General features: G+C 32.1%; 1 protein-coding gene across 4 annotated transcripts; it reads left to right on the plus strand.

Moving 5' to 3' along the window:
- Nucleotides 1-213: 213 nt before the first annotated feature.
- On the plus strand, nucleotides 214-23,306 carry LOC145326294 (uncharacterized). 4 transcript variants are annotated; one of them, XM_080169563.1, is made up of 36 exons: nucleotides 214-637; nucleotides 933-966; nucleotides 1,332-1,372; nucleotides 1,851-1,957; nucleotides 2,834-2,915; nucleotides 3,416-3,634; nucleotides 4,018-4,129; nucleotides 4,450-4,505; nucleotides 4,807-4,847; nucleotides 5,347-5,585; nucleotides 5,938-6,006; nucleotides 6,320-6,447; nucleotides 6,660-6,749; nucleotides 7,169-7,254; nucleotides 7,543-7,603; nucleotides 7,865-7,943; nucleotides 8,291-8,354; nucleotides 9,182-9,253; nucleotides 9,749-9,812; nucleotides 10,532-10,623; nucleotides 10,856-10,932; nucleotides 11,149-11,258; nucleotides 11,939-12,025; nucleotides 12,194-12,243; nucleotides 12,546-12,629; nucleotides 13,654-13,687; nucleotides 13,842-13,909; nucleotides 14,558-14,664; nucleotides 15,087-15,151; nucleotides 15,902-16,011; nucleotides 16,279-16,360; nucleotides 18,277-18,426; nucleotides 18,730-18,778; nucleotides 19,568-19,720; nucleotides 22,730-22,836; nucleotides 23,184-23,306. In XM_080169563.1, the coding sequence occupies exons 1-35, from the start codon at nucleotides 569-571 to the stop codon at nucleotides 22,810-22,812; spliced, it is 3,114 nt and encodes a 1,037-aa protein (XP_080025689.1). In that variant the 5' UTR covers nucleotides 214-568; the 3' UTR covers nucleotides 22,813-22,836; nucleotides 23,184-23,306. The 4 variants fall into 4 exon arrangements, with proteins under 4 accessions (XP_080025689.1, XP_080025690.1, XP_080025688.1 ...); XM_080169564.1 differs by lacking the exon at nucleotides 19,568-19,720; XM_080169562.1 differs by having other exon boundaries at nucleotides 22,730-23,239.
- Nucleotides 23,307-24,016: the final 710 nt, after the last annotated feature.

The following is a 24,016-nucleotide window of genomic DNA, read 5'->3' on the forward strand; positions in this document are numbered from 1 at the left end:
GGGGTGGGGATAGGGTGAAAAGGTGGATGGAGGTGATTTCGCTTTTTTTAGCCAGCTGCGAGCCTCATTTTATTAGAGAACATTGCATCTATTGTGTATTTAAAAATGAAGACGACCATAAAAAATATTTCTAAGAATAAAAGTTGCGCTCTCCCCAATTTGTTGTTATTTTTGTGATTGATTGATTGGATTAACAAGTGTACCATGTTTTGTTTTGTTTCCCTACAATTTGAAATCTCTTTACTCATAAATAGTTTTACTTCATGAATTATGAAATTTTAGAAATCTTACGTTTTTTCACAGATACAAAGGGATCAGACAATTTCAACTAAAGTACCCAATGTTGTTTTTCTAACAAATAAGATAACGTTGTCCAAAATTCTCCCTGCGGCGTTTTATTCAATATCTTTGTAGTTTTTGAAGCGAAACTTGTAACGTCTTGTTTGAAACACACATAATAAATCTCCCCAAAAAGTGAAAAAAAAAAAAATCTTCCAAAATAAAATAAAAAATCTGCTAAATAAGTTTCTCGATTTTTTCTCATTGCGTATTTTCAGATGGCCACATAATGGACGAAATTTTTTCTAACCTAGAAAAAATTCAAAATCTAATCCGAAAGAGGCCGAACGAATTTGAGGTATGAGTATTATTTTTATATGTTATCAAAATATTAATATAATATTTTGCCACAGATCTTACAAAATCGTATCTTTTCTCGAAATTTTAAACAGAATTATGTTTTTTTATTTAACCATAAAAGTGCTATATTACTTTATAATGCAATGTAATGTGCTTATATTTCCGAGTATCTGAATTGTATAGCCTTGCTTTCTTGTAAATTTTGGCAATATCTTCCTTGTTTCCAATTTTTCTATCTTTAACTAGCTTTCATTTGATATTTTCATATTTTTTTTACTACTGTTTTATTCCAGGAAACAGACTCCAATGTGATTTTTGATCTATTAGGTACGTTACATATTGTTATTTTATTATTAATTAAGTCAAACCTATTGTATAAAGTAGTAAGGAAATTTGTTTTTCTGTTAAGATCTTGCTAACCATTGTTCTTTTAGGTTCTCTGGTTAGATCTATCTATTTGCAGAGGTCCTTTGCAGGATATTAGATATATTGCTCTTATTTTCTAATTGTTCTAAAAACGCAGCCACTAGTAAATGATCAATCATGAAATATGTAAAGATGTTTGAAATTTTAATACAATTAGAAATGGATGCATGTCTTCGAAATCTTATTTTTAATTTCGAAACAAATACAAACTATCAAAAACATTTCTTTACAATTATAGAAATCTACGTTTATTTTTGTTTGTTTAGAGAGAAATGATTATGAGACAGTCATAAATACAATTAGAAAGGTAAGATATACATAATAAGGTTTTTAATGGTTAAACATGTCAGATGCAATTAGTGCATTGGTTAATTTTTAAAGAAGAGTTTTTACTATAATCATGATACCACAGAGAAGTTTAATTTCGTTAGACAATTTAAGGGATTGGGAGCTGCATTTTAGAAAACTTAACCGAGGAGTTGGATAGCATTTTTAGGTGATATTCCTTAAAATGCTTGGTAGAGTCAAAAATACATTTCCCTTATTTAGAATAGATGAAAAGTTGTTTTTTACTTTATTTATGTTATATTGGGTACTGGGAAGCCTGTAATGCTAGGGGACCGCAATGGGAAAAACTTTTTATTTTTGATTTATTTAAATATTGGGGGTAGGGGGGTCCGTGTCCAATATGTCCTTCGAGAGAAAGCACCCAATATGATCCGACTATTCTGTTTGCTCAAAATTTCGTTGTGGTGTGGTTGCATTATTTTTAAACCTTTTTCCAGAATATAGTGCCTTCTACAGAGGAGTCGGACCTGAGCTCTATAAGTATCCAAGTGCCTGATTCACCATCCATCGGGGTCGATTCCTCGCTTTTTGATGACAATGACAGGTATTCGTTGATTTTTTTCAGAATTTAGAAGGCCTCAGGAACTTGGGCGGCTTCGCCATCTTGTCCAAGGCAGGGACCAAACTCATGCTACGCACTTGTCTACAGACCCTTCTTTTCGTTGAATTGGTCTGATAAAATTATTTTAATAACTTCACTTTTGTAATTGAGTTTTTTAAGGGATAATACGGAATGTTATATGGCAGTTATTATTGAAATAAAGAAATTGGAAGTTACTCCTTCTCAGGGTTGTTAAAAACCCGTATTTTAATCAAAACTTTGACCCAACCCGGGTACCCGCCAAAATAACCCGTTTTTTTGGGTTAATTAGAAATGTCAAATAAAGGGCTTTAAAATAAACTATATTGATGAAAACTGATTGTTTTACACGTACAATTGTTGTCTCCTCAGGGTTGTTAAAAACCCGTATTTTAATCAAAATTTTGACTGAACCCGGTTACCCGCCAAAAAACACGATTTTTTTAGGTTAATTAGAAATGTTAAATAAAGGGCTATAAAATAAAACATATTGATGAAAACTGATTGTTTTACACATACAATTGTGATTAAAACAGTAAAGAATGAATCTATTTATCTATTTTTAAATGTTTCTTTTACTTTCCAACATCTAGTTATATTATATAGAAAATTACCTATATAGAAAATTTTCGACTGAATGTAAACAAAATTGTAGGAATCTGTTTGCTAAATTTACTACTAACTTATTATAGAAAACCCGCGGTTTTTTTATAACCTACCCTAAACCCGTGTTTGGGATTTTGGGTTGGGTTTTGGGTTAAAAACTTTGCTCTATATGTCAGTAAAATGTTGTTCCTAAAAGAAAATTTTTTTGTTTAATGTTTTAAAATATTTTTACAGGTTAAACATATCTGATGAACATAACAATGGAGCTTACAAAGGAAAGGGAAAGGGCAAAGGGAAAAATTCGCATCCCAATTCAAGGAACATTGATATTTTGATTATAAATCAATGGAGTATTAAAAAGCAGAACATCTGTCATGTCAAAGTCAACTCATCAAGGCCCTTTTTTTCATTCATTCTATATAAAAAAATCTTACAGCATAAATAGACTCCTTCTGGCTTTGCTTTATTTCAAAGTTTCTTCGGGGACGATAAAGTAATTGATTCAAAATTTTTGCAAAGGACTATGTAATGCATATTGTAAGTTATATTTATGATATTTTAGATAAAAAAATACTTAACTTTCAGCACGGGCATCATATTACATGCTTTCTCTGTAAAAACACAAACAAGTTTTCATATTAGTAATCAAACTTCTTTAGTGTAGAAACTTGCATTCTATTAGAAATATAAAATAGCTTTTCATCATAATTGACTAGATTTCGTTCATATTATTCTATTTGTTGAAAAAGATATTCATAAGGAATTGATAAAATGTTTAATATCATTGGGTTATTAATTGAAATATCAATCAACTGCAGAAAACGAAAGCGATCAGCCAGCAGCGACATTCTGTTATCGCCCGTCCGGCCGCCTAATCCAGCAGAAGCTGTGGCGGCTGCAGTTGTAGCTCCAATGGACACATCAGCTCTTGAATTGTCCTCTGTTGGCGGGATGGAGAGAAGCGAGACTGAGATAGATGCCGTTTTATCAGCCCTCATCGACATTTTTCCTCACCAGAAACCAGAATACCTCAAGGTTATTTTTTTAATCGTGTGACATTTACTCTGAAATGTTGACGTTTCAAAATTTTCAAAACCGAAAATTACTAATACAGCACAAATAGCTACTTTCCGAGTTTTTTTTTTTGATCATAGTTAACAGCCCCTTGAATTTATTTTCTGTTTTTAAAATGCTAAATTCACATTTATCGCTCTATCTAAACGTTGAATAAAATTAAAGATTCTTCCATCTCACTTAATCTACGAGTATATAAAATGTACAAAAGATTAAAACCAGTTTTTTTGTAGTCCGCGCCTTCGGCATCTCTGGCCTAAAAAACTGGATTTAATCTTATAATTGTACATTTTATATTCGCGGAAACTGTTTGTAATACGATGCGAGAAATAACTTTTATTTAGACAATCATAAACCTGAATATGTCTCTATCAGTGGACCAACTTGTTGCCCGCATTCTTGATGATGACCAACAAGATTTAGATAATCATCAAAATGGCCTAGAAAATAATTTAGGTAATGTCGTTTTTAAATTCAATTGTCAGAATTGAAAATTAACTAATTGTCATATGTCAGAAACTGGTTTTTACCAATGATTGACTTATTAAGTTTCATGTGATGATTCACATGACCATTGAGTACCTATTATAGCCTATAACTTTAACCGTCATAAACCGTTACGGAAATAAAAAAAATTTCTATGCTGCTATTATAGCTAGATGTCTCAAATTTCTTTATACTGAACATCTACTCAATATTAAGTTGTCAAAAAAATCTTCACATTTTAAATTTTTCCTTTCCATACATAAGATTAACAGCACAAGTTTTGCTTTTAGGAGAAAATGGTGTAAATGGACAGGGCCGTAATCAACAAACTGTGATAGCGCAAGAGGTATAAACTCCTAATATTTTTAAGTTTTGTTTATAGCATAATGTTTGGGGATTGGGTAAGTTTCATAAACTCTAAAAAATTATTGCTAACGCAGATGAGCTACCTATAGACTGTGATTTTTTTTTTCAAGGCAAAAGGTGTACTTTTTAAAATAATAAAAAAATTTTTTTGAACAAGTAAACGTATGATTATGAAATTAAGATTTTTTGAAACGGCTAAAATAGCTGTGGATTAGCTGCTATTTTGCCACTTTTTTATTAGTTGTTTTTCACACACTAATATTATTCTTATTTGATTTAAGGTTGTAATTGTCAGTGACGACGAAGAATTTATAGCTCGTGCAGGAACAAAGCCAATTCTTAAAAAAAAACTTAACAATAAAAGAAAGACTAATCAGTAATCAAGAGTTATGACAGTAACAATTTGCTGCTGATGGTTTTATAACTGTTTGGGGGTTAAAGTGGTGATTTCGGAAGCGCACATTTTAAAAACCAAAGTCAAACACAAATAAGTCCAGCCTTAGCACTGGTACTCATAGTAATGTTTTTTTTGGGGGGGGGGGGTGAGGGGGTTGTACTTTCATAGGAAATGATATTTCAATATGAAATTTGCACAGGACGTACGGACTTGTTTTTATAGTTATCAATCCAATTCTTTTTTGTAAAATCCCTTAAATGATTAGCTCTATCTGTAATACATTGAAAATTTAATTTTGGCACTTTCCTTCTAGGGGCTAGTGGGGAAAAACAACCCCACATCCAACACTAAAATTATAATTAAATTATAATTTTATCTAGCTTTTGTTACCTAAATAAAGAATTGGCTCAGATTTGTTTTAAAAAGGTATGAATACGAGTACACCAGTAGTGCAACGCCATAAGATGTCAACCTCTCGTAATTCAACCAAATCTGATAGAGGTAATACAATGAATGAATCCACTATGTCTTCCAACAAAAATACAAGTGCAGAAGCTAATACAGTCAACGGATCCCATGGCCATAATATCATTGTTGCAAATGTGAAGACGGAGTACACTATTTTTATGCCTGCTACCTCTCAAGCTCAAGTCATAGTCAATGGTAAGTTTTCAGTTTATGAACAGTTTACTGGTTTTAAGTAATCCGGGAGAGAGGGGTCATTTGGCTGTTTATTTCACTAGTCCTCAAAGGTTAATATTAATGTTTTCTTATTTGTTGGCTCGACAACTTTGGGAACTTATTGAATTTTGATTGGTTGCTTCATTAAGTTTAGTGTACAACTAATTGTAAACTATAGAAGCGGTAATTTTGTGTATTATCATTGGCGATGCGAATTCTTTTATTGGTCAATTTATTATTGATTTAGATCCCTGGCTTTATCTAAAATGTTTTGAGCTTTTTATTGTTATGCTTCTTATAAATAGTTTGGACATAATAATAGACCTTATTTCAGGTGCAGGGTCAATAACTACAAATGGCATTCACAATGGAACCAATGGGCATACAGTCGATCATCAGTCTCTAGGAATATATTTTAATTTATTTTATTTTCTTCATAATAAAAAAGTAACAGGAAGTCGGTCTGTAGCTTAGGACCTCGCCAACCGCTGAACTAAAATTGTTCTTTTCAGCATAGGGTTCTTACAGGTCTAGGGTGTAGTCGCTATAATTAAATATGTTAATTTTAGTTGCATTTTTACTTGAAATATAAAAAAAAAATTGCCGAATCAGAAGTTCTAGTCTTTATATCAAAAACTGAATTATCAAATTTCTTAAAGTTTTTCAATAAAGAAATAGTTGCAAAACAACATGGAAATGGAAATGTATTTAAATTGTAGAAAATGTCCACCTGATACCTGAACACAACGATGTGGCCAATGTCACCATAGATCTTGAGGTTCCTGTGGAGATTCAAGATGTCAACAGACCAACCAATGGGGATAACAATGACCTCGAACAGCCGGTATTATAAATTTATACATATTAAAACCTAATGACATAGGTACCTTTTTATTTTGGTTAATGAAAGTAGGCTTTAGTCAGTAAATATAAATAATTTCTGATTATAATTGAAGGCAAGCTGAATTATCCATCCTAAGGTTGTATTTCATCTCAAACACTACAGCTATGCTAAGTCAATATTAAACAATAATAAAATTAACTTTTCTTATTTAGATTGCCGGTCCTAGTGAAGAGAAAGCAAAGGATAATATCTTGTCAACACTTGTCAGTCTCTTCCCTCATGTTGACCCATCTTTCTTGGAGGTAAAGATTTTTGTTATAAGAATATTTAAGAAGGCATCGTCCTATCGGTTTTAAACCCTACATTAGAGCATACCTGAAGTAAATACTGTAATATATACTAGCGGCTATGCCCAATGTTCTTTACCAAATAGCAATATTAGACTTTTATAAAGGTTTAAAAGAAGATTAACAGACATATTTTTGGAAAAATTGTAAACTTTTAAACCCTTTGATATTTATTTCCTTGTATTTTCAACTACATAAAAAGAAAATCTTACAAAATGGCTTCTAGAACATATTAAACTAAGTGAGACACGGGGGACTTCAACTCACCACCGTAATTTTAGTTATTAGAAGAGTATGCTGAAAGGTAATAAATTTTGAGGTGATATCTCTTTGTGAGGATATGGGTTGGTGTATCAACAATGTAATGTTATTAGAAAAGAGCAGAGGAGATGAATGGTTGTCAGAACAAAATGCAACAGTTTATTGATCAAAATGTCGGCTCAAGCGATCTTCCAAACAGGTATCTAATTGATTTTAAATTAAAAAAGATTACTGTCTTAAATAAATCCATCTCCTTTTTACTTTATATTTTTATTAATTTTTTAAAATATATGTTAGGGAATGTTATTTTTTGATAACATTCCCTATGCTAAGGATCATCCAGTACCTATGTAATTTACTTTGTTGGTAGGTTTGTCAATCATGCTACAAAATATAAACAAATAGAAAATTACATGTGAAAGTTTTCATGATTATATGCCAATAATTTTATTTTTGATCAAAAACTTCATCCTTTTTTGTTATTTAGGAAAGAGTATGATGCAAAGATTGCCAAAAAATCTGCAATTGACAAAGTCAAAAATATGACGGTAAGATCTATTATGTTTATAATAATACACGTTGTTCCACTTGACAATTAAAGTTAAAAATTGTAGGTTACAAATAAATGAAATATTAATTTATAAGGTAATTCGTTTCATATGTACGTATAATTGACCTAAAATTAATCTTTCCCTATTTTGGAAGCATAATGATGTTGGATACAAATTAATTTATCTGTCATTGTCCTCACCTCGTAGCTAGAATTAAAACATGTTTAGGTATGATTTTGGCAACCGTGTTTTGTTAAGGTGAGCGATTTCTTGCGCGAATTTGACAACCCAGAAGAGACCTTCTACGAAAATACCTCCGCAGTTTCAGATTCATACAAGGAAACATTGGGACCATTAAATAAATGAGGATGACAGACAACTTCCTTAAGTAGCAAAGCACAAAAAAAAACAAGATAGGGTGGATGAAAACGACAGAGACAGACCATATTTTAAATATCAGCCGAGAAAATAAAAAATTCCCTTAGTACGATGAGATGTCTAATTTTGATCTTGGGATCTTACAGTAGTAAAGTTAAAAACAGGGAAGGGTTACAGGTTAATATAATAAAGAAGAAAATTTCTGTAAAAAGACGATACAGACCAACAAGGTGTTACAGATGACTTGTAAAGTAGCTTCGCTATTAAACTATTGATTATATACCAATAATGGTCCTTTAATTTACCAGACCTCGTGTATTGCCTATGTAAACGCTAAATTTTCATATCTTGCACCAAGAACAATCAAAAAGTAAGTTTTTTTCTTTCTATCCTTATTTAAAAAATACTAACCATGTTCTATTTAGCCTACCAACTCCTTGCATTGCGCCTAAATAAAATGTTATTCCTTAACGTTATGATTAAGGGGGGGGGGAAGTTTTGCCACTTTCGCGTTAACAGTGTTCTGTGGACTAGGTATTGATTTTAGATTATAGGTTATTTAGGATAAAAGTTTACTTTTGGGTATTAGTTCACGTATATTTAATCATTTTTTGAATAGGCCTCCAGGTTCCAGAGCTCCAGGCCTCCAGGTGGTCTCTGTACAGGTAAAAATGAAAAAAAAAATTTTTTTTGAAGAGTTAGAAGTCAACTTATGTAACAAAATATGCATTTTTTTCTTCAAATATGTGAATAACATTCAAAAATATGCATATTTTGTTTCATATGTTGACTTCTAACTCTTCAAAAAAAAAATTTTTTTTTCATTTTTACCTGTACAGAGACCACCTGGAGGCCTGGAGCTCCGGAACCTGGAGGCCTATTCAAAAAATGATTAAATATACGTGAACTAATACCCAAAAGTAAACTTTTATCCTAAATAACCTATAATCTAAAATCAATACCTAGTCCAAGTCCACAGAACACTGTTTACGCGAAAGTGGCAAAACTTCCCCCCCTCCCCTTGTTTTTAAAGAAGTCAGAGATATTCTATCCCTCAAAATGCTTAACCCCCCCCCCCCCCCCCTATTTTAATTATTACTTTTAAAAGGGGGGGGGGGGGTGCTGTGTCTTATTCCTAAACCCTGCGGGCAACCCTACCCCTCACTGGGTATTTGTTTATATTCTAAAATGGTTTAGAGCTATGGAAGAAAACAAATACCATCTTCTACCCTGTGTCAAGAGATTAAAAAATGTTAAAAGCAGCAAAAGGTGAGCTTATTATTCTGTTTGTGTGTGTGTAGTCATAGTTTCCTAGTGTTTGGACCTTAGTAGTCTTGGTGTAGGACACTTTTGTATACTAGCTACCAGGGCCAGCTCAAGTACTTGACCCGCTATCTCATGGAAGCTACTCTTTATTACCTTACCCTCGCTGAGTATGGCAGGTGTCCCAAATTAAGTCACCGCAGAGGAACTTGGGGTAATGGTTGCACTGATATTAAGTACTTGGATATTGAGCAACCAAACTACTCTGTTATCTCCCTTACTCAACCAAGGGGAAGTATAGCGTGAATGTATAGCGAATGAGAAATTCGAGTTACCACATGTGGACTTGAACTCAAACTCTCACCTGTGTAACTCAGTGCGTTACCACTGAGCTACGACGACGCCCCTTCTTGTTATTCTCTGAAGGTTTTAAATCAATAGGTATGTTTTTTAAATAATTTTTGAAGTATAAATCTCATCATTGAAATCATTTTTATTTAGAAAAACTGCCGTACCAAAAGACACACATTTTTCTATGGATACCTTGGACCTTGGTTTTTTTAAGGTAAGAGTTTCATTATTAGATTGGGGAGGGAGGATAAACTCTTTTATTACCTAGCTATTAGTAGCACAGCTACACTATTTTTATGATATGATTATGAATGTGTGTCCGTTAATCTGTAAAGGGAAGGGGCGGTTGTGACACTTTTTGAAACCAAAACTACAGGAATTCAAGTTGGTGAAACCGCCGCTACCGCCGTTTCCCGCCAAAAACAAATCGGCGATAGCGGCGGTTCCGCCGACGTTTCTTCACAATTCCACATTGTACCTCTTTAAAGCAACTGCCATACCAAATTTCAGTGCTGTAACTCTTTTATTTAGTTGAGTTCCTTTGACTTTTAGTTTTGGTTTCAAACAGTGTCACAACCGCCTCCCCCCTTTTAAGTCGTTACAAATCATAGTTTTAAATTCTCTACATTACATAGTAATATACAGACACATGCAGAAAATTAGACCACACAATCCAGAAGGTTCATCTCATTGTATTTTATCTTGCACTTCTTTGTTCTTTTTTAGCTACGCTACTTTTGGATTAATAACCTTGTCTTTCTTAATCAGCTGTAACCAACAAGTGTTTGGTAATTTCAGCTAATATTTTTGCATTTTTGAGAGGCAACGCTTCGTAGAAAATACGACCTTATTATCTGCACCCCAAATATTATTTTAGATTTATTTCGCTTGTTAGCTATTCCCTATACCAAATTATGAATTATAATTTTGTAGGATTACATCTACATGAAGTTAGAGCCAAGGATTAAAGAAGCTGTAAGAAAAAATGAGGAATCAAGAAAGAAACAAATTGAAATTGCAAGAAAGTAAGACTTTTTAGTCCAGTTACTTTAATTTGTCGGTTTTACATTCAATAAATGGTTTACTAAACTTACCTATCACATGTATCAAGTCTAATCATGATATAAAACAGTAATATTTTGAAGAAGATTATGTAAGGTTAACAGGTACAATTTTGTCCAATATTACATGTTAGTAGATACACTGTAAGTATATATTTCTATAGATGAAACTTATTTTACAGTTGTGTGTATTTAGAAATGGAGCCCTATTTGAATGCCAGTGTTGTTTCGATGATGAGTGTCTTCTAGAAGAAGTTTGCATGTGTGCTTCAGGTTAGAAAATTACAGCATTCATTTTGTTGAATTGATTTCCCTTTTCGCCAAACCTGCCCAGTTCTATTTCTAAGCCTCCATGAAAATTGTAGTATACAGGACCAGCTGTTTGTGAAATTTTATTGTACTGTACAACCTACTTCGTACTGAAATGACCTAGAAATTAAAAATAGATTAGATTAGATAGATAGTTAATAAGATATTTTATTATTTTAGATCATATGTTCTGTCCTGATTGTGTACGACGAGGGGCAGAAACACAAATTGGTGAAAACGCAACAAGGATCAAATGTTTCCAACAATGCGAAGCTGAAATCGAATCTCGGGTTAGATTTTTACACCTTAAACTTATAAAATTTTTAAAATGAAAATACCAATTTCAATAAATGGGTTTAAATGATAATAAGTGTCATCATTCAATGTGAAGATGGTCTGGGAAAATGACATGTAATTCAGGGGTGTATATTCTACATGGGATCCCCTGCTCAGGAGGGGGAAAAAAAAATAAAAAATAAGTGGTTGGAGGGGAAAAAAATGTAAAAATTAAGAAAACTGAAAACATTTTTTCCATTTCTTCCCCTTCCTTGGTGAAAAAAACTTTTAAAAATGTGTGGTAGGAGGGATAAAATAAATAAAATATAGAGTTCTTTAAATATTTTTCCATTTTCCCCCCTACTTGGTGAGAAAAAACTAGGGGGGGAAGAAAAATAAAAAAATTTGTAGCAGGGGAAAAAAATAAATCTTGTGCAGAATATACACCCCTGATGTAATTTCAAAATATTTGGAGGAATTCATTCAAAAAGTTTTCCCTCAAATATCTCTAAAACTAGGTACCTAAGGGAGAATAACACAAAATAAAATTGCTGGTACTCTAGTCTGCTAGCATATGTCTACACCTCCCCCTCCCCCCCGCCCCTCTCTCTCTTTAACTTCATTTTGTCAATCTTCGATGTTTTTAATTAAAATTTTGTCAACTAAATTAAAATTTACTATAAATTACTTTTAGGTATTAGAGAAAGTCTTAAAGCCAAAGATTTTTAGTCGTCTAGCTGAAAGACAAGCAAATGAGGAGCTTATGAATGCAAATGTTGAGGTATTTATACAAATTATATACGTAATTTTTTTATATTCACATAAAAAGTTTTTTCTTTAGAAACATTACCTTGATAGACAAAAATCCTTCTCGAAAATATTTTAATTTAAGTTTTTATCAAATATCTTATAACTTTACAAATAGTATTTAAATTTTTTTGTAATTTAGAATCTAGTTCAATGTCCTGCCTGTAACTTTGCTGTGATAATTCCTGAAAGGTAAATTATAATATTATTATACTTTTGTTTGTTTTTTTTATAGCGAAGCTAAATATAAGTGTTCGTTTCTGTTTGTCTCTAAATCAGTCTTTGTTTTGTTGTATCTTTGCTGTTTTATGACTATTTTCTTTTAACACTTTTTAATCTGTCACAATTTCTTCATGTAAATTATCTATTATATATTCTTGAGATTACTAGGTATTATTTCAAACAGTTTTATCCTAGTTTTTTTTTCATTTTTGCTAATTATTGTTAGGCTCTAAAGTGTTTTTTTTTCTGATAATACCAAATAATAATTGTAGTGAGAAGCTTATAAGATGTGAGGACCCCGAATGTGGGAAAGTGTCCTGCAAAGAATGCAAAGAAGAAAATCATCTTCCTCTCAGGTTATATCTATAGGCTCCGCATTTAAGTACATTTCATAGTAGTCATTAAAACAATCAAGGGGGGGGGGGGGTTGTACACTTTTTATTTTAATATAAAATTTTGCCTTGGACGTTTGGGCTTGTTGTTATAGTTATCGAGCCAATTCTTTTTGTAAAATGTCTCATATGATTCTACCTATGAAACTTTGAAAATTGAATTTTGGCACTTTCCTAGTGGGGCAAAACACCCCTCAAAACACTAAAATCTCAAGTGCTGAACCTATTTTGAAAATATCCAGCTGATTTTTTATTGGAAACTATTTTCACATTTCTGAAATAATTAGTAACGACAGATTTCATTTACGCACTATTCTTCTAGAAATATTTTGTTGCTTATTAACTCGTGTAAAAAAGGTTCAATTACAAAAAATCAGCTCGATATCTTTAAAAATAAGGTTAGAACTTATATTATTTTTTTGGGGGGGGGGTTGTTTTGCCCCACTAGCCCCTAGAAGGAAAGTGGCAAAATTAAATTTTGAAAGTTTTATAGGTAGATCCAATCATACAAGAGATTTTACAAAAAGTTTTAACAACAAGCCCAAACGTCCAGGGCAAAATTTTACACTAAAATTTAATTTCCTGTAAGTGTATAAACTTCCCACCTCTAGGGAAATGCTTTATTCGTTAATTATCTGGGGGTTTTTTTTGTATGAAAAGTGGGTGCTACTAAGGCTACTATCCCTCACTTTTTATCAGGGAGGGAGGAGACATTAGGCTGTTTAATAAACTATTTCCCAAAAGATTTATAATAGGTAATGTTTTTTTATTAATTGGCTTGGTTTATAAAGTTGAGTGTCCAACTCTCTTTGATATTATAATACAAATGTTTATTCGTTAAAAATGCATAAAAAATATAAATATCACTGTGTCATAAAACACGTACCTATTTTATATTTGTATTGTGTTTCTTTTCATTGTATCTTCAAATTTAATTTCCTTTGTCATTCTTGTTAATAAGAATAATTTAATATTTTATTTTGTGTAGGTGTGATGAGGTAGAAAAAGATGATGAAGTAAAGGTATTTATTATTATTTATTCATCTTAAGAAAGAATAGGACAGACAAATTAAAATTTAAACTTTTAAAAATTAATTTTTGTGATTTTTTCCAATGTTGGTTAGTTTACATTCTCCAAATATTACATATTTGATGTCGTATGGTATTTTTTTCAAGGCTCGCATTAAGTTGGAAAACGCTATGGCCGAAGCTATGATCAGAGAGTGCCCCAAGTGTAAGAACAGGTACAAATTAGGTTCTTTTTCTTATTAATCAGTTTTTGTTGCGTATCCTTCAGTGTTCTCCTCATGTACAGGGATGAGATACAAGTAATGGGTGAATATAGTAGGATTTATACTTTCTCTTAATTATATCATATGAACATTATTAAAACCTGACCGTGGCCAGCTTATTCGATTTGTCTTTCTTTAATCCATCACTAGCGGATACGCTACTAGAGGCCTTTGGCAAAACGTAATCTATTTTCCTTTGGATCTGTGTTATACAAATATCTTAATATGCGCCAGGCGGCGCTAGTTTCGTTGGACATTTTTTTTGGCAATTCCTTGGGAGGGAGGTGGTGGTACCCTCCCCAAAAATAGTTTTAAACGTACCAAGGACCTGTAAAGGAGAACCGTATCGGTTCTGCTGTTAGCAAGATCCTTCGGTACAAACAGTCAGACACAGTTCCTGTTACTTTTATAAAAGGATTATAGGTGCTGATCTGGGTACGCTAACCTTCATCGCCCATATATTTTTGTTAAAAAAAAAATTAATTTTAAGTACCTACCTAGTAAGTCTGTCCGTTAATTTATTAAGGTTTTGCTTATCCTAGAGATTTCCCTGACTAGAGGGTAGGAGCGTAGCAACTTGACAAATGTGTTTATGTTTAGGTTTGTTAAAAGTGATGGGTGCAACAAAATGACGTGCAACAAGTGCCAAACGAAAATGTGTTACCTCTGCAAGAAAGCCATCACCAACGATTATTCTCATTTTTACGGTAATTTTTGTTATATTTAACAGCTTATACCAACAACGAAATTAATTCGGAAAAATCGCGAAACCTTTACGTGATTTTTTGCTGTCTGGGGAACACACAGTAAAATTGCCGACCTTTTTATCTGCACCCTAAATATTAAATTATATTTATTTCGCTTGTTGGCTATAACTTATATTTATATATATAATATTTTTATACGTATATTTAATATTATCAAGTAAACATTTTAAGTAGCGTAGCTTCTCGAGTCTGCAACCTGTGCTTGTACCCAGCGTCCGAAATATTTTTTTTCTTCTGTAAATACTTTTTAATCTTTGATTATTTATAGTTTAGATATAAAGCGATTAAAAATAAGAAAAAAATATGTAATAATTATGGTAGTTAAAATACAAAGCTTTGATTTTTATAATGTTGAGTTTTAGGTCATGGAGCATCTCCCAATAAGAATAAATGTCCTCTCTGGTCTGATAATGATAAATTACACAAGGTAATCATTTTTTTCTTTCAATTTCGTACGTTTTTAAAAAAGAACACTCACAATAATATTATCCCCGCCCTGGTGGCTAAAGCCAAAAAACTTTTTTTTAGCAATATCAAATATCAGAAAAATGTTTCAACTGATGAGTCGAGCCGTCTATGAGATCTCAGACGACAAATTAGCACACTAACGAATAATTCATTAGTTGATCGATTGTCTGTGTGTTAAGATCTCTTTTTTTCATTGTGGATATTCTCCAAGAAGGGAGTGAATATTCCCCCCCCCCAAAAAAAAATTGCCCAATCGTGTTTAAAGGTTAAAATGTATTTTCAGGTGTATTATTTTTTTCCTGTAATTTATAGCACAAAATTTGAAGAATTTATCTTTTTTTTAAGTAGTAAGTTTTTTGGCCGATTTCGATAACTTTTGAGCGGATTTTAGGAAAGCTTCACATAGGTCCAGGAATGTTTTAAGACAAATTTTTTTTCCAGCAATTTCAAAGTAACTATAGTAAGGCCAGTTGGGGCAGCTGTAATCTACAACTGAATTAATTCAAAAAAAATTTTGCTAATTCGAGCTGATTTTTTCAAGATTTTTGGGGGCAACACTTCGTTGTAAAGACGACCTCTTATCTGCCCCCAAAGTATTATTTTAGATTTATTTCACTTGGTGGCTATACCCTATTTCTGAGTTGGAGGCATCCTCCTAAGTTTTACACAAAAAATATTCATTCTTAATCTTTGCCTATTTGTTTATTAGGCTGAAGTAGCAAAGGCCGCAGATGAGACAAAGAAAGAACTTGGAGAGAAATCACTGAAACATGATCCAACCAAGGATATTGAGAGACCACCAGAAGGATATGATCCAAGGCATGTTGTACAAAACTTTTTTTATTGTGCCTAAAGATATTTCCTCATTGTTCAAAAGTTTACTGTCGTGTATTTTCATATAAAAGAAGGATATATAAAAGAAAGAAAAAATTAAAATTTAGGAGGAGAAGGTCAATCTTTTGTCCATTAGATTTTATAGATTTGCATAATGATATGTAGTCGTTAAAAACTATCATCGTCCGAAGGATTTGTGGTGTCATTATTATTTAAGATTTGATTAAGTTTAATGTTTGTACACCTTTCCAGGAGACAGCACATGCCCGGTCAACCTATAATACCTGCAGGACAACATATTCACAGAAACAGAAATCCTATGCCCGGAAATTGGGTAAATTTTTTACTAAATAGTATACCATCAATACTTTCAGGGTTGTTTACCCTCCTTATTTTTTCTTCCCCCCAAAAAGTTTGAAATTCTTTTTGAATTCCACCAATTCCGCATTTTAAAATAAGGAAAAATTTAGGATTGGGTAGTGGATTCCACAGAAGCCAAATAGATCTCTATCTTGAAGCCCTTACTGTACACTGTAATTAGTTGCGCGTCGCGCACCTGACATGCAGTAGTATGGATCATTTTTAACGTCTTTAGTTATGCCCTTTAGACAACGAGCAGATACGATACGTGTAACGACACAGTCTTGGGTAAAAGAAAACTGTCGCTTTTATGAAATGGAAAAAGATTACTGTAATTTTGTGTACAGACATAAAAACACCATAGAACGTCTATTTACTGAAACTAAAAATTAAAAAAGAACCCGATGAAAAAAGTCGAGATACACAAAATTTCAAATGGACAGACACACATACATCCTATTCCTACTACATTCTTAGCATCTTACTTTTTGTCGATGGTCGCATCCTTAATTTTTTTTCGAACAGTTAAGGTATTGTTAATTTTGTTAATTACGTAATGCTTCACAGTTATCAAGAAAGGGGGGGGGGGGGTTAATGCAACCATCTCGTAATCAGTGAGCAAATGGCACTTAGAATTCGAATTTTGATCTGGAATTTTGCATGAGTAATCCTTGGTAGGTCTATTTTCCCTAAATTGAACAAAAAGTTGGAAAAGTAACGGCTAACGGCTGGCGGCTCAGCAGTTTAGCCATTTTTAAAACTATTTCAAGGGAAATCATCACGAAACCTATCTCCACATAATACTCTATGCTGCTCCAAAACGTTTTCAAACTGTTCTAGCCGCTAGTTGCTGGTACTAGAAATCTAAAAATGATTTTTTTGTATCATTTCACATGATTTAAATTAAAAATATGTTTCAAAAAGTTGTTTCCTACATAATTTATGGCAGATTTGCCCTAAAAATAGCCAAAAGACGGCTAAACGGCTGAGCCGTTAGCCTTTATTTTTTCAACTTTTTGTTTGATTTAGGGAAAATAGACCTAAAATAGATCGAAATTCGAATTGTAAGTGCCATTTGCTCACTGATTACGAGATGGTTGCATTAACCCCCCCCCCCCCCCCCCTTATAGCACCAATAGAAGCAAAAATAAACAGTAATAAATTTTCATTCAAAACTTAAAATTTTAAAAACACAATACAATCAAGTAACCTTTTTTAATGTTACTTTTAATAGCTAGAACATGAGGATGCTTTAGGTTGCTTGGTTGCTTGGTGATTTCTAATTCTTTTCTTTAACTCCTATGGTTTGGTTAATGTTAAAAATTTATTCTTAGTTTTGTGTCTAAAATATCACAATTAGGTAATGGTTTGCTATTTCTCATGAATTCATGAAATACAAAAGTAACAGGATGTCTGTCTTTCTTATCCAATGATCTTTATAACCGCTAATCTGATTTGGTTCTCCTTTACAATGTTTATAGGCTTTGGAAAGTTTTTAAATTAAATTATTATGGGGGAGGGTACTGCCACTTCCTAAGAGAAAACGTCCATAGAAATTTTTCTTTCCTTTTTCTTTTTAAACTAAAGTTTTTATTGGGGGAGGGGTCGACTTCCCTCTAGAAGCCTTTAGGGGCGTAGTCGCTAGCTTCAATAAGAAGCAACAAGTTATATTTTTATTCTTATTTAAAAAATAGGTAATGTAATTGTTAATTTAAACTGCACTAAATTTAATTCCTTATTGGTAGATTGGGAAAAAGAAAATCTAGTTTAAAGAGAAAATAACTTGTTGGGTGTTTAAGACTATAAAAATAATAAACGAGTTAAATATATATTTGAGGTATGGTGCGATCAATAGATTAAATTACTTATTTAAGAAACATTTGTATTTAGGGACCATACGCTCATTTACAACGAGGTTTCAATCTTCAACTGTACCACCAACAAATTCAGCAAGCTTTGGCTCAACAACAGGCCGCCTATGTCCGTCAGCGTCAACCAGTGATGCAAATGGTTCCTGGTGTACCTGGCCCCCCTCTTCCGGTACACATTGATTTAGTGTAGCTAAGTCTGTTCTTCCTTCTGTCTGTCTGTCATTCCGTCTATATGTAATCCAGTGCTCTCTTTTTCTAAGAACTAATGTAAGGATGCAACAAAGAGAAGTAAGATATGGAAAGTTATAATTTGTAATATGGAAGTTGTGACCAAGGACTTCCAAGATTTTTTTTATTACCTGATTTGTAACAACAGCAGCACCCCCATATTTGTTTGATTAGGGAGAAAATCAACCCTTTACCCCCACACCCCTCCTTGAATGTCCCTGATTGTAATCCTTGTTTTTTTTAGAATCATCCTGGTGTTCCAATGCAGCCTGGTTTTCCACCTCACCATCCAGGTACATTAAACAACAATATAGTTAACATAAGATTTTCAATTTGCCGACAATATTTTTGCTAAGCCTTGAATGGCATATACTTGACATAAATTATATATTATAATATTGGACAGTGCTGAAATGTGATTCATATCAAATATGATTGTCATATTAAACAAAATTGATTTTCTTGAAAAAGTTTTACTTTTTAAAAACTTTAGTAATTCATTATTCACTAGACGATGCTTCCAACAGTATGAATTAAGTCCTATTTAGGAAATAAAAATATTTTCAAAATTGAGAAGTTCCCCCTGAAAACGAACATCTGTGGCCGCAGCGCTCGGCTCCTTAGCCTATAACCTAACCTAACCTAAAAGTTTTTGAAAGAAGGCGTCTTAACTTAAACACCGACTAGCTATCTTAAATAAAAAGCAAAAAAGTTAAGACGCCTTCTCTTGAAAATTTGAGTACCCACCCGACAACAAACATCTCTCATCAACAGTGCGCAAAATTTAAACCTTTTCCGCGCCCCCCCCCCCCCTTATTTTCTTCCCCTTTACACTATTAGCCTTGCCTATGATGTCTGGTAAACGGCAAGGAGGCAAAGTACACGGCAAGGCAAAGACTTATATTAAATTTAAACTTTGTTGGGGGAGGGGGGGGGGGGGGGGGGTACCAAAATTTTCAAAATTGATAAAAATTTTCCTAAGAGGATAACGCCGTACCTAATTGTTTTTAACTAAAATAATCTTTACTTATTTCAAAGATGTTACTTTAAAAATATCCATTATACAGTTCATATTTATTTAGGCCAGTTTTTTGTGCCAAATGGTGGTCCACCACCACCTCCGCAGCCACAACATCCCAGGGTGCGAGGACCAGATCCTGGGGCTGGACCTGCACTTCAAAGGATGTTGGACCAACAAATGGGAAACCACAGGATCATGGACTATATCAGACAAGGTGATAATTTAAATCCTTTAGGACATATTGATATGGTGGATGCATTGGAGGAATTTGAAGAAGATTGGGATGGGGAAGAAGAAGGTACTGAGAATGAATCAGATGAAGAGGATAATGATGCATTGGATGAGTTTGAAGAGGATTGGGATGGAGAAGAGGAAGAGAGAGAGAATGAATATAATGATGAAGAGGTTGAAAGTAACAACGACACTGAGGAAGAAGATGGGAATGAAGATATTGAATTTGATGAATGGGAAGAGTGGGGAGAGGTCTCAGACAATCAGGAAGAAGAAATTGATGAGGAACAGGTAGAAGGGGGAGATATTGCAGATATTGAAAGTGATGGGAGAGAGGAACTAGGAGATGATGGGAATGAGGAACTAGGAGATGATGGTAATGAGGAACTAGGAGAAGATGTCAATGGAGAAATTAAAGATGATAACAATGAAGAACTTGAATATGATGGCAATGAAGAATATGAAGATGATGGCAATGAAGAATATGAAGATGATGGCAATGAAGAATATGAAGATGATGGCAATGAAGAATATGAAGATGATGGCAATGGAGAATATGAAGATGATGGCAATGAAGAATATGAAGATGATGGCAATGAAGAACATGAAGATGATGGCAATGAAGAATATGAAGATGATGGCAATGGAGAAAATGAAGATTATGGCAATGAAGAGATAGAAAATGATCAGTACAATGAAGATAATGACAATGAATTTAAAGAAGGGGGAGATATACAGTATGACCCTCGAAAAAGTATCTTTAAGGGTATACAGTCCTTATTTCTTAATGTATCACAAAAAATAGCATATGTCCTTGTTCTCTGTACATTTCCACACAAACATATATAAAATTTTTTATTTTACCTCCATTAACACCGGAGATTTTTAGAGCTAAAGTTTTGAAAAAGTGACTGAGAAAAATAATTTTTTTTTTGTTTCCCACTATTTTTGGATGGTTACATTATGTCTTTCTGGTAACTGAAGAATGATAAACAAAGAAAAACATGGTAACTAATTATTTCTTTTTATTCCACCAAAAAATATATATTTTTAAAGGCAAAAAATACTACTGAATGAATTGATTATTTGCAAATTTCAGGCTATTTACTTACCCTTATTTAAGAAAAGGATTAATTATGACAGTTGCTCCGCCCCCTTTTTTGACATCTCAATCACTTAATAGGGGGTTAATTAAGCTTTTTAGACTAAAAAAATCATTATAATGTAATTTAATTTTCCTTATAACTTTTTTGTTATTAAAGTTATGATTATGAAACAAAACAATATTCTTGCTATATTCATAAAGATTTATTTGGCTTTTTAATCTAAAACAATTTTGCCTCTTAAGTAAGTTTTTTCAAAATATCATTACACAAGAAAGACTAAAAAATATGTGTAAAAAAAGACTTTTAACTTAAAACCTTAAATTTTTTGTTTCATTTTTTTATAAAGTTTCTGCTAGTAACAAAAATAATAGGATTTCTATCTTAATTTTGCCAAAAAAGTCAATTTATGTTAAAAGTTACTTTTTGCTCAGTCACTTTTTCAAAACTTTAGCTCTAAAAATCTCCATTGTTAATGGCTGTAAAATTAATTTTTTTATATATGCTTGTGTGGAAATGTACAGAGAACAAGGACATATGCTATTTTTTTTGATACATTAAGAAATAAGGGCTGTATACCCTTAAAGATACTTTTTCGAGGGTCATACTGTAGAAGAAGAAATTGAAATTAGTGATGAAGAAGGAATAGAAGAGAGTGATAATAAATATATACCTAGTCCTTATATACATTAAACATCAGAAAAGAAAGCCTATAGATATTAATAATATTTAATAATTTATGTTTTATTTGTCATTATTAAGCTACTTAATCATTGCATAAGTTCCCTTTTTATGCATGTGATATGTGAGTTTGGCTAAAAATCTAAGCATAGATGTTTATTTTCAGAAAAAAAATTTATAGGTCCCTCAAAATTTAAATAGTCGTTTTTCTACTTGACTATTTGCCTTTTTAAATTGTTCTATTTTTCATATACTTTTATACTTTACCAGTCTTTTCTGTTGTAAATCTAAGCATAGATGTTTATTTTCAGAAAAAAATGGTTAGGTAGCTCAAAATTCAAATAATCTAGTCTTCTTTTACTTAAGGTTCCTTCCTTATCTACTTGATATTTTGCCTTCTAAAATTGTATTCTTTTTCTTCTACTTTTATATTTTACCCGTCTATTCTGTTGTCAAAGACGAAGATTTTCTATAATGGGAGACGACTTATTGGTACGTTCGTTCCTAACAATTAGCTCTTTTTGTTAATTTATACATGTTAGAATTGTCCTATAGATTTCAAACTTTTCGTGAAAAATCCTATAAATTAGGTACGATTTGGGAATCGTAGCAACTCTATAATATTTACCAGGAATTTTGCTACAAAGAGGGGGGTTTTTAATGCAACCATCTCGTAATCAATGTATAAATCAAATGGTTCTAGCCGGTAGTTGCTGGTACTAGAAATCTAAAAAATGCCGTTAGCTGTTTCTTTTTCAGCTTTTTGTTCGATTTAGGGAAAATAGACCTACCAAGGATTACTCTTGCAAAATTTCAGATCGAAAATCTAATTCTAAGTGCCATTTATACATTGATTACGAGATGGTTGCATTAACCCCCCCTCCCTTATGTACTATTTTGTTTAGAATTAAAAATTAATATTCTGCTTTTAAAGTTATCTCAGTTATCATTAGTTTGTCCTTCCTTTTGAAGTTAGAGCTTGGCTTTTAAGAATGTTGTTATCCTTGTTTAATATATGTTAAGGCAATTTGCTTGATATAAAAATAAAATTAATAAGAAAATTACTTTTTGTTCTTTGTTGTGACAATAACTTTTAATCAAAAAATATTTTAACTTAATTTAAATTATAATTTTGACAGACGAATATACCCTAGCCGTACATTTAATTATAGCAAAATGTGTAAATAATATTACTTTTTTCTGTTCAGATATAGAGGCTTTCATGCAATTTAACCCTGCAGGGGGACCAAGACATCAACTTGGAGGACACAGAAGAGCCCGGCATAGATGATGGATACAAATATAAAGCTTTAAAGGGGAGGATAGATCACATTTCTATAAATATTTCAAGCCATAAGATTTTTTTTACCTAGTGGAGTGGTTGGGATCGAAGTTTTAGTAGGTCCAATGTTTCCTTTTTGATATCCCTTGCATCACAAATCTTGAAAATTGCATATTAACTTAAACCTTAAAAGGTGACTTTTTCAATAGAACACAAATATATAATAAAAACTTTGGGAATTTTCTTCCCATTTAAAATGTTATCACCTTTTATGACATAATGGGGCAAAATATCAAAAATGAAATCTAAGTTACAAGTATTTAAATGACATATCAAATTATTACAATTTTAATTACATAGAAATGTTATAAAGTAAATTCAGGAGTTGAGTTTGTGAGATCATGTTATGTAAAATTATTATTCATTCTTGTTAAATTTCAACTATAGCTATTTCATTTATTTTAATATTAATTAATGTAATTTTAAGCTTTGATATGGTTTAGGTAGTATTTTGACTTATTAATTTTAAATTAAATTAAATTTATTTATCACAATCCTGCCTTCTGTCTCTTTGATTTCTTAATTTCTGCGTTTTATGATTTTATGCAATTTATATTTGTTTCAAATTTTCAGTTAGCTAATAGATAGTGAAATTAAAATGAATTTTGTTGTTGAAATATTACCTAATTCTAAGGAGGGAGCCGGATGAGTTTCTTTCTTTTTCTCGAAATTAGACAATTTTATTCATTTGAGAAAAACTTATTTTTTATTAATAAAATTTCCCTAATATTTTCAATTGACACTTGAAATATTTCAATCATGTCACTTCTCAACAAGTGTCAAGTGAAAATAAAAGAGAATTTTGTTTGAAAAAATATATAAGTTAGTCTTAATTAATTCAAAATCGTCTAATTTGGCGAGATAGAAAACAAGCATCAAAATATGGGGGGAGACGGCAGTTCCACCGCCGTTTCTCCATAGTTCCATATTGCATATCATTAAAGCAACTGTCATCCCAAATTTTAGTACTGTAGTTCATTTTTGGATTGGGTTCTTTTGTATTTTAGGTTTTGTTTTAGTAAGTGTCTCAACCGCCTCCCTCCTTTTACTTCAATGTATTTTTTTCAGGAAAAAGGGTCAATTATTACATAGATTTTGTAATCAAATTATAAAGTACACTTTCTGTAAAGTTTTAGTTCTAATAAAGTATTTT

This window comes from Acartia tonsa, chromosome 8, assembly GCF_053477335.1.
Source record: "Acartia tonsa isolate MP-2025a chromosome 8, ASM5347733v1, whole genome shotgun sequence".
In the NCBI taxonomy this organism is placed as follows: Eukaryota; Metazoa; Arthropoda; class Copepoda; order Calanoida; family Acartiidae; genus Acartia; species Acartia tonsa.

Bases quoted from the DNA above. Each gene is read 5' to 3' on its own strand.
- LOC145326294 (XM_080169563.1), top strand. From the start codon at position 569: ATGGACGAAATTTTTTCTAACCTAGAAAAAATTCAAAATCTAATCCGA. The intron at 6,750-7,168 runs GTAAAGATTTTT...TAATGTTATTAG, and splicing joins TTGACCCATCTTTCTTGGAG to AAAAGAGCAGAGGAGATGAA. The intron at 8,355-9,181 runs GTAAGTTTTTTT...AAAATGGTTTAG, and splicing joins GCACCAAGAACAATCAAAAA to AGCTATGGAAGAAAACAAAT.